A 10,994-nucleotide genomic window follows, 5' to 3' on the forward strand; every position below is an offset into this window, starting at 1 on the left:
TAATTCACCTAAAAAATATTTTTTATTTTCTTTATAGACTTCAAATAACTTTCCCTATTTCATCTTGAACACACAAAATCATTATGTCTTTCTAAATATAAGTTCATTCATGTTAAAGGAATTCACAGGATATAAACCTGGCAGCAGAGTGCACAGACTCGGGATATTTAATTTTACCTGCATCATTCTATTTTTGCAGCCTGAGTTAAAAGCTAGTTAGATTCAATAGGATCCTTCAAGAACAAATGATTGTACCTGTTAGGGTTTTTTCCTGTCGTTTCAAAACAATTTAGTCTTCATATTTTAGATATAATTTGTTAAAACGTTTCAAAAATGACGGTGAAGATGTACTACCTTAAAATAGAAAAAAAGAAACCCCCCCCAAACCCACTTCATTCTATGAACAGATGCTGCACATTCCATTAGAGAGCAGAACAAAGTACAGTTTTAAATTATAGCTAATTATTACCTGACTGGTTCATAGAGAGTTATAAATTTTAATGAAAGAATACCAGCTAATTCTTTGATAAATATAAGGATATGAAAGGGAAATAAAATACAATTCTGATCAATATTCATAGCCATGACTGTTGGCAGAATGGAAACACTTTGACAGAGATCACAACTATTAAAAAAAAATTATTATATATATATATATACACACACACACATATATTTATGTACCAGAACACCCTTGCCTTCTTCAGGATTTGGATACTTCACTGTGGGAAATTCTGGATCAGGATCCTTCTGCTCCGGAACAGCAAAAGGAGGGCTAAGGTCAAATGCCTCGAAGGCCAACTGCACAAATTTATGACCTACGCCATGCACAGAAGTATGAACAAATTTCAGCTTTGTTTCCTTGTTTATGTTCCTGAAATCAAGCAAATTAGTAGGAAACTTAATATTGCAGAATACTCCAGATACAATGTCACTCTTTCAGAAACAGATATGACTCAGTATTCTACAGTACTGTTAATGTAATGAAAATAAGGAAGACAGGTTTTAAAACTAGTGGCTTAAAAATAGGTTTTAGCCTCATCTCTTAGCTCTATAAATCACTCTATAGATTCAAATGGTTTACACATACCAGGATGTTAGATAAGACTGCTCTCTACAGACTCCACTCTATAGACTCCAAAGAAGGCAAGTGGAGAACAAATGCAATTGACTAGTAAGACTCTTCATCCCCAACTCTGGCATTTAAACTAACTCTAAAGATGGAACACAATGAACCTACAACATCAAGCCTTAAATATATTCATTTTTGTGAGGTATATTACTAGCAAAATGTAAAAAGAGACATAAAGGCATTCGGACTCCTAAAAAGACTTTAAACCCATATTCTGAAAAAGCAGCATCATTTCTCTTATAATCCTGGCCTTCTAGTAACATTGACTTCAAAGTTTTTAGCAAAATAGTAAGAACATGGTTACTGCTGGTTAAAATTTTGGTTTAAATGAGCAGATCTAACATGCTGCTGCTCATCTAATCCATGAGCTGACTCTGCTTGCTAATTGTGAAGAGAAACATCCACTTTAATTTGTTGAGTAAGATTTTGCCGAGTAAGTGACAGGAATTGGCTTGTGCAAGGCTGGCAGGAGTACCAGGAACACACCCAAAACCAGAATGACAGAGCAAGAGCTCCTCTTTTCAAGCTCAGCTCAACAGCCTGGCTCACCTTATCATTTTAAAGCTCATTTTAAAGATATGATTCTACAACATTAATTTGGGAAAGTCACATTCACAGCTCACTCCCTGCTGCACAAGATACCCCCAAACTTGCTGTGGCAACTGTTTGATGCATCGTCATGCTAATACAGGGGGATGATATAACAAAAAGCTAATTTTATTTTGCTGGGTTAGATTTCTCCTGGACTAGCTTTATGAACCAACTTACTGCATGGTCACATGGCTGCCAGTACTACCACAGAAGGTGACAACAGGGCACAGACAGGATTGGAAAATATGCCAGGAATATGGCTGCCCTGACTTATATCAATTTAAGGCACCATGGTGACATGTCTAGAACTAAACGGAAACCTCCATATTCTTAACAGAATTACCACCAGTTACCTGTGAAAGCAGTGTTTCTGTATGTCTTTGAAATAGTCCTTACTGATAGTGGCATATGGATCATGAAGCAGCAGGCTACTATCACCAAGTTTGTCATCCCAAGCTTGAGGCCATGGCTCTTGATTCTCCTCAATGGCCTCAGAAATTCCTTTGTCATGAGGGGAAATGATCTGAGCACCATTTTCCCAGTAAACCTAAGTGATATATATATAACACAAGAGATTATTTCTGTCATCGGTATTATACAGATAGCTTTGTTATTTTTTGTTGGCTATTAAATTTGGTGGCGGATTATGGTAAATACAGATAAAATACACTCACAGTACTCCTCTGTTAGTATTCTCAGTGTTCCTTCTCGCACCCATAATCAAAGTCCATAACGAAAAACAAAACAAGACTCAGCTCATTTACTGAAAAGATAAGTACCAGCCTGCCTGCTAACCTTAGAATTGATCTTACCCATGATATGGGATAAACACTTCTCTGGATTTTTAGATCCAATATTATATATACTTTTTGCCTTTTAAGATTCTTTTTTTTAGTAAGAATAAAACACACTTACCACAAAAAATTCTTAAGGAGAAAGCCACAAAAAGCTTGCAGTTGTGTAAAGTAGCAATGTTGCCAAAACAGCAAGCACAAATTCAACTAAGTTTTAAGCTGTTCATTACTGCACTATTCTCCTTTTTATTGATTGCTTGTATCTCTGGGAACTGGTGTATTTAGTATGTTTTAGATTTTGAGAGCTGTTTGTGTGCTTGCCCCTACTGATTTACAAAACACAAATCTACAGACCACAAATTTAAAAAAGCCTCCTAACAGCATCTAGGTCCAAATAAACAATATGTAGCCCAAGTAACAGATCATTAAATTAAACAAAAACTGAAGCTGATTTAAAAAGTAATTGTTAAAACATCTGAATGTGTGGAAGAGCTATCAAGATCAATACATGAAAAATTAAAAAATAAAGCAATTTAAACAGTAAGACAAAAAGTTCTGAAGGTAGAGAGCAAAAAATGATCCCCATGAATCCCTCTGCTTTTTTATTAACAAAAACCACCTAACCTCTGTTTTTATATTTCGGGAACGGTCTCTATATGAATAGCCCAGCTATGTTGATTGGCAGACTGGGAGCTCATCTGCTTTCCATTAAAAACAAACAAACAAAAACAGAACAAAAAACCCTCAAGCCCCCCAAACTACGACTTTCCGTGCCCTTTGTTTCTTGCAACATAGGAATAAAGTCACACTGATCAATAGCATCATTTAGAAAAAGGAAAGGAGATTCCATGAAATTAATGGAATTTATTCAAAGTGTTTTGTACAAGGAAGTCATTAGGTTCCATACATTTTTTACCTTTCTGTGTTTATAACTGTAAAGAGATCTTTTAAAAAAATGAATCTAACTAGCAATGCTTTTTGAAAACAGATCAGTTGATACGTTAAAGTGTTCCAAAATATGCACTGGTATTAATTATCTTTCTCCTTTTTGTATCTAAGATATTAATTAATGTTATTAACAGTATAATATGCTACCAGGTTCAAAATATATCTGTCTAAAAGAGATCAAGAATAAACTAACAATTCTTTTGTTCTGTAACATGATTGGAACTATATATAATAGTATGTGATAATGTCTCTGCATAAAAAAAAACCCACATAAATAGAAAATATATAGGAATACCTTATAACCATTATCTTGTTTTGGGTTATGGGAAGCAGTAACCATAATTCCAGCACAAAGCTTCAGATGAGTTACTGTGTATGGCTGTAATGACAGAAAGTTATCTGAATTGTGCAAAATATGGTAAGAAGCTTCATTCTCATTCACATGCAATAGTTATATACTGCTAAATAAAAAGAAGGCCAGGAAATGATTCCCACAGACTGACTCCCTAAAGCAGAAGCTAAATAGTACTTGCTCCTGTAGGAGTAAGTGGCACCCAACTGGCACACATGTAGCCATTGTTTTTTTGTGTTCTTCTAGTTTAAATATTCTAACTGTTGTTTCAGATGCTTCGTGGACCACTAGTGCTTTTATAGAATGAAACTGAAAATGTCTTGCTTACTGTAGAATGACTTGAGATACTTCAGGTTTTTAAGCGGGCAAAACCTGTTAAAGGAACTGAGAGAAGTCTACATAGGGCAGAGAGAATTAAAACTGGAGTAGCGTCATCCATACTGTCTTTTAAAAGCAGTCCTTGGAGCAAACTCTCTTCTGAGCCACAATGGAGTACTGCTTTGAAGAGAGCTATTATAAATTAACCAAAACAGGAGTGAGTTAAAAAGCATTATTGGTGACCAGAAGTTCAGTTCTTGAGTTTTGGCCTGGCTATTTAAAGTGAAGACAATCAATTGTAGTTCTTGCAACACTCTTTTGAGCTGCCCTATGAAAAGTTTGATCCTAAATCTACCAAAATTTGTATCAGTACAAGAATGCTATCCATCTCACTAAGTTCCATGTCTACAGCAGTCACTGGAATAACTGGAATCACAGAGGACAAACTATTGCTTTGAGGTTAAAAGTAGCTTTTCTTTTTCCTTTATTGCTCTGGAGCACTGACATCTAGTGATCTGATACTGTAAATGCAGACACATTCTGTAACAGCCTAACTGCCACTGCACTGTAACAACCTGTTTTTTTGAAAAGATTACTTTGGATGAATACTCCCCCTACCCCCCAAAAAATAAAAAACACAAGAACAAAAAATGTAAGTTTCAGACTTCCTCATTTTTATGCTTGAACGTCCTCTGTATGACCAATTCAGTTCAAAGTATGCTTCAACTAAAATTGATCTAAAATTGGAGGTTAAATGCACACTGGTTCTTTACAGGGCAGAGCATCAAGGACTAAGCTGAGTTCGAGGGACAAGAAAAGAAGCTACAGGAGCACAGGTGAAGTGAACAGGTTAATACGGGGGCTCCAAAAAGTCCCCAAAGAGCTCCTACCACTTCTCCACAACAATCAGGAAACCATGAGATGCCATATACAAGAAAGAAGCCTGAAAGTATGAATGAAACATGGAAACATGTCCCACTGTCACAGACATTCTAATAGGATTCTTCCTTTTAGTGCTGTAGATGTTATAAGATAAAAAGGGCTAAATAAGCTTAAAACTAATGGCAGCTAGAGCTTAAACATCAGAAGTGGTTTACTTAGTTTTCCTTAATAGAAGTACTGATTTTTACTATCTGACAGCATTTGTGCATATATAAAAGAGATCTATTAGAGAAACCTACCACAAAGGGAGTTGGTGTTATATCAGAGAACAGGTAAACTGGAACTCCCTGACTGATGAAAGTATTAGCAGCAAGTCTTGCAAACCTAAACAACAAGAAAATATCCTTGGAAATATATTCATTTTCTCACTAATTAGCTGCCTAGAACTCGCAGCTTATTTGTCCCTCACTCAGGAGGCGGGGGGAAAGAAAGACACTCCCCCCCCCCCCCCCCCCAAAAAAAAAAAACAGTCCAAATTGTTGTATGGACCCAATTTGAATGTTTTCCCTCCCTATTCCCAACACACAAAGCACAACTGTAAGAACTTCTTTGGCATTGACAGAATATAAAAATACTGCAAATCCCTCATTTTAATATGCTCTACAGAAAGGCAAAGTCCTGTTGAAGCAACTTTTAAAACTGATGAATTACGTAAGACAGCTACAAAATATGTAATACCTGAAAAGTACCTTTTGCTACTACCTCCACTTGAAGGATGGGCACGAGCATCAAAACCAATCACAACTCCTCTCTTTTTCAGGTCACTGAAATTCTTTTCAAGGTATCTGCAAAATCCCTGAAGAAAATAACAAAGCCACTTCATTAACCCAATCTTAGTATTTACCATATCCTTGCAGTAAGATGATTTCGAGGCCAAACAAGTACACAAAGCACTGAACTGGACTTGGGTTCAACTCATCTAGAGCCAGTAAATACCAAGAAATCGCAAAACCTTTCAAATCAATATAGTGAAGTCTGACAGTATTTACATACTTTTCCAAAAATCAGAACCATCTCCAGAAAGAGAGAGGTTAATATGATTAATCTGAATTGCAGATTTTGAGAAATGACTCAGTTTTTTACTTCCTCATATGAGAACTGAAAAAGTAATCACAAGGGCCAGTATTTCAGTTTTTGAATGTTATCTTTAATCATGACACCTGTTTAGGACAAGATACACCAATAGTCCAGACTGCAGTGATTAATTTTTTTTTTAAACAAAGTAGATCTACTTTAATACATATATACGTGTATAAATATATTCATTGCATTTATATGCACTGAGATTTAGAACATGTAAAGTTTAGCCTAACGCTGTCTACCTTTCATTTTTTGTAGTTGTTACGACAGGACTAACCGATCCACTTGAGCTTAACTGTAGCTGTGTAAAAGTCCAATCGCATATCAGATATGGAAGATAATTTACTGGCTTTAGAGCTTCTCTCTGAACATTTTCAGGGATCAGTACTCAGCTAACTCTACTATTATTTAAGTGATTTCTGAAAACCAAAATTGGATAAATAGCTAAACATTTAATCTTCCACTGAATACCCATTTACTTGTCATAAATTAGTCCTTTCTATTCATAGAAAGGACCAGTTAAATGAGATAAAAAGATGAACACAGTACCTGGGTTGTCTGGATAATGGTCAGGTCATTCATGTGAGAAATTCCTGCTCCCATGGGAGCTCTGAGCCCTGCTGTGCCAAATTCCATTCGCGAGCCAAAATTTTTCTGTAGTTCTCCTGCATTTCCTTCAGCAACCAGTTGCTTCACTATTGCAGAAGTTTTTGGATTCTGTAGACACAAAATTCAGATTCTCTAGAAAAAGCTTTTTTTTTTTTTTTTTACAAAAAAAAAAAAAAATACCTTTAAGCTTCTTAAAAGAACTGACATTCTTCCCCATTTCTTCTGCTGGATTACTATAGGACAAAAACACAGCATACCACTTCAAGAACTCTAGAACTTTTGCTACATCTTCACATCTTTCACAAATCAGGGCAATTTCAACTACTACTTATTTCAAATCTATCATCTTAAGTCGCTCTCCTTTCCTTGGAATATGACTCACATAATACAATTGTTATCAACTCTCTTTCCAAACTTAGGAATTAATAAAGCCCTATATGCCCCACTATCTCAGTTTTAATAATATGGGATTTGAAGTTTTTACATTCGTGTGATTCCTTGTAACTTGCTGAGCCAAAAGGACAGATGGCACACTCAGGTCACTAGGCAACACTGCTATGCAATGAAGTAATGTACTTCATAGGTTAATCATGTCACAATTACACATACTTCACACTGGAGTACAAAGATTATTATTTTCAAATGGTCATAAGCTTTGACTTCTGGTCAACCGAATGACCTCACAGAAGTCATAGCCTTTATTTCTCGGACAACATAAGTACGCTTACAACAAAGGAAGGCATCTAATCCTAGGTAAAAAGAATTTCTGCGGCTCCAGAAAATGCTGAAGAACTTGTCCAATAGTAGTCATGGGAGCAAACTTGCATACAAAGATACAAGTGTCCTGCACATCAAACTGGGACCATGTAGTTTGGATTACCTACACACAAAACATGTTTTTCTTGAACATCACACTACATGCATAATTTGTAGGCACCTATTATTGGCCTGTGCACCTGTCGCTGAGTGACAGGCATGTTTAAAAAATACTCAGAAAGCTAAAGGGCCTTTGTTGCTAATGAGCAAACTACATAACACAGTAGTCAGGAAGTCAACAGAACTCTGTAAATAAGCTAGACTCACAGCAGGGAAAAAAAAATATATATATTGCCCGTATTTCTTTTTCTCCTAAAAAAAACAATTCCGGGTACTGTAAGTGATTACATAACTCTGAATTACTGATTTCCAGTTTAATTCCAATGTGCCAGTGTAAGAGTTGTTGCAACTGACATTTCCTTGTAGAAGGCCTAATTTAATTCTGCTCATTTCCTAAAGAAAAAAAGGTTTTTTAAAAAAATTTGCATTATGGTAATATCAGAAACTCATTAATAACTTATCAAAATTGATTTTAATGGGAGTACTGTAAAAGTTCATACAATAAAAATAGTACAATTAAATATCCACAGTACTATAAAAGTAATGGTTAAAGTTGGGCCCAAGCCTGTTTAATCTAGCAGAAGGATTTTTCCAGAATTATTGTGTCCAGAATCATGGTTAATGTTTCATCAGTGCAAAAGCCCCCACAAAGTTTTAAAGTAGAGGAATAGCTATTGGGTAAACAGCTTTTATTTTTAACAAAAGCAGAAGCTGTCTTCTATCCCTAATTTTATGTTTGCTAACGAAAGAATGAAAAATATGACACTTACGTAACGAATACAGTGACAGAAACAGCTTGGTAACATACACAGTAATTGTCTTCTACATAACTAATTACAGTGAAGTCAGTATGACTGTTTTCATGCATAAGGGCTTGCTCTTGCAAACTTATCATCATTAAATATTAACCTATCTCTTCATATTAAAAAGCAATTTTTTTTTTAAATCAGAGTAAATGGACAAGGGTTATATGGGCTCAGGAGGTTACTCAAGGCAAACACTGTAAGAGCTCCCTGAGAAATGAAAATGCATTGCTATTTTTGTGCAATCATCAATGAGGTATTGCGCACCAGTCAAATATTACTGCAATCAAAGATGCAATTGTTAGTAAAGAGCTAACCTTTAAATTTTTTTTTAAGGGATGCTGCACTAGATTTCAAGAGGTGTTCACAAAGTAATTGGAATAACCAATTAAAAATGAAATGATTAAAGAGAAGATAGGAATATAATTAACATTAATCAAAGAAAGTTATTTTATGGAAATAATGGGCCCTTTCAAACCAGATCTTGTTTTCTCAAAATTGTAATTTGATTGAAAAAGTTTACACAAAAGCTTACCACGATTTGATGTAATACACTAGCATTTCTGAAAGAGGAGCTGGTTTGGCATTGCATTGTAATTAATGAAAACAAAACTGGCTAACTGACCAGATAACCAGTCAGCTGCTTTTTCATGAGGAATCACAACAAATTGGAGGCATTTCTGATTTTATCCTTGGGAATGTGTAATTAATACAAAACCCCCGTGTTCTCAGTGATAGTCCTGAAGTGGAAGATCACCTCCCAAATACGCATGTGGCACAACGCTTAGACAGATGTGTACAATGGTGAACAGAGGGCAACCAGTTAAAGCGATATAAGTGTGACCATTTGTCCCAAATGTGTTCCAGCAGAGCCAAATCCAGACGTTTCATGCATGAGGACGAAAGTGCAAACCACCCACAGGCACACAGGCCTGCACCTTACTGAAATGGATATGGGAGCTGCAGCGGGAAGCACCTGCATTTCCAGAACAACACTATGGCAAAAAGGACCTTTAGAAACATGGAATACAGAAATGGGAAGGTGTTTTTACTTCTGCAATACACACTAATGAGAGCAATATTGAAGCTGGCTGGTCTTAAGATGAGACATTTGCCCACAGGTCTTCCTGGAAATGCATTTTCACCTAACGAAAACATGATGGTAGTCAGGGATTTGCAATACTCAGAGATGCACAATGCTGCACTACGCTACCTTAAATATTTTATGTCTGTGAATTTCTCCCACAACAGAAGAGGCTTGGAACAATACAACCTCCTTTTTGTTTTCATTCAGTACATCTGAAAACTAGATACAAAGAACCAGCCAAGATCCACAAAGCCATCTAGTATGCTTTCTAACTCGAAGAGGGGGCTGCTCCCACGGGACACGGATGCCGAGGCAGAAGCAGCAGCGGCAGGAAAGGGCACCAGGAAGGGCGCAGGCAGCGGGCGCACGGAGGCTGGCGGGGCCCTGAGGGGAGCGGGCCAACGGCCGCAACGGCCCCGCGGAACCGCCGAGCGCCAGCCGCCCGCCCCCCGCGCCGTGCCGCCCCCCGCCGCCGCCCCTAACGACCGACACGGGGCCGCGGGGCGCCCTCCCGCCGGGGAAGCCCGGCACCCGCCGCGCCTCAGGGCTCTGGCCCAGCCGCTGGGCGCTCCCCAGCGCGCCGCCGCGCCTCACCTTGTCCCAGAGCAGCCACTGCGCGGCCGCGCGGCTCAGCGCCGCGTCCCCCGCCGAGCTAAGCGCTGCCATGCCGCTGCCCGCCGCCGCCCCGCTCCTTCCCTCTTCCGCAGCGCGCCGCCCCGCCCGCCCCGGCCCGGGCCGCCCTGCCTCCGCCTCCCCCCCCGCCCCCGCCCCGCCGGGCGGGGGAGCCGCGAGCCCGGCCTCTGGGCGCCGGGGTGCCGCCGCCGAGCGGGCGCCTTCCCACTATCACGGCCTGCCGGGAGAAACCAGGCGGCTTCTGCAAGTGGCACCCCTCCCGGGCGGCTCAGCAGGGCTGCTGGGATTTCTTCTTAAAGTCGGTGGAAATGAGCGATGCCCTCTGAGTAACCCCGATTTGTAAGCAAAATAAAGACGCAGAGTCACCTAGTTACACTTGAAGCATTAAAGGCATACGTGGTATTCTTATTTAATATTTCGTTGATTGATGTGATAGCACTGAAAGGGCACAACAAAGGGCGCAAGGAAAATTACTATAGGTGACCAAGGTGCTTTTTGATATCCTAACACCAGTGTGGCCAAATCTTCCCTTAAATGAAAACATCAGCAAATAATGTCGCATTCACCTGCAAGCAAACGGGGAAATGCTGTTTCCGGCCTTTCTCCTCCACTGCCCTATCCCACACCCTGGGACAAGCGGGCATCCTGTCTACTAAGCCTAGAGGAGCACAAGTGTAAATATTTCAGTGAATCGACTTTTAACTGATTTTTGTTTAGTGTTTCATCCCCAACCTTGGAACTTAATACGCCCTCCATTTCTCATTTTCTGGCTAACCAGTCACCCGCGGGAAGTTCTTCCCGAAAGTCGCAGTCGCAGTGCTCGATCTGC

The 10,994-nt window shown here is 38.9% G+C and overlaps 1 protein-coding gene and 1 long non-coding RNA gene across 3 annotated transcripts in view; one reads left to right on the top strand and one right to left on the bottom strand.

The window, feature by feature from the left end:
* Nucleotides 1–9,889, top strand: part of LOC135328280 (uncharacterized) — a 30,486-nt gene extending 20,597 nt beyond the window's left edge. Inside the window, exons 3-4 of the long non-coding RNA XR_010389093.1 lie at nucleotides 4,911–4,971; nucleotides 9,316–9,889. This is a non-coding gene — a long non-coding RNA (uncharacterized LOC135328280). The remainder of the gene's footprint in view (nucleotides 1–4,910; nucleotides 4,972–9,315) is intronic.
* PGM2 (phosphoglucomutase 2) overlaps nucleotides 1–10,278 on the bottom strand; it is an 18,170-nt gene extending 7,892 nt beyond the window's left edge. Inside the window, exons 1-7 of one of the 2 annotated variants that reach the window (XM_064511311.1) lie at nucleotides 10,127–10,278; nucleotides 6,707–6,874; nucleotides 5,767–5,873; nucleotides 5,317–5,401; nucleotides 3,761–3,844; nucleotides 2,077–2,270; nucleotides 685–874 (exon numbers count right to left, since the gene is read on the bottom strand). In XM_064511311.1, the coding sequence (XP_064367381.1) occupies nucleotides 685–874; nucleotides 2,077–2,270; nucleotides 3,761–3,844; nucleotides 5,317–5,401; nucleotides 5,767–5,873; nucleotides 6,707–6,874; nucleotides 10,127–10,198 (900 nt within the window). In that variant the 5' untranslated portion in view covers nucleotides 10,199–10,278. Of the gene's footprint in view, nucleotides 1–684; nucleotides 875–2,076; nucleotides 2,271–3,760; nucleotides 3,845–5,316; nucleotides 5,402–5,766; nucleotides 5,874–6,706; nucleotides 6,875–8,412; nucleotides 8,464–10,126 lie in introns of those variants that run through there. The other variant, XM_026093761.2, reaches the window with a different exon arrangement.
* Between the last annotated feature and the right edge of the window lie 716 nt (nucleotides 10,279–10,994).

The sequence above is a fragment of the Dromaius novaehollandiae genome, chromosome 4 (genome assembly GCF_036370855.1).
Source record: "Dromaius novaehollandiae isolate bDroNov1 chromosome 4, bDroNov1.hap1, whole genome shotgun sequence".
In the NCBI taxonomy this organism is placed as follows: domain Eukaryota; kingdom Metazoa; phylum Chordata; class Aves; order Casuariiformes; family Dromaiidae; genus Dromaius; species Dromaius novaehollandiae.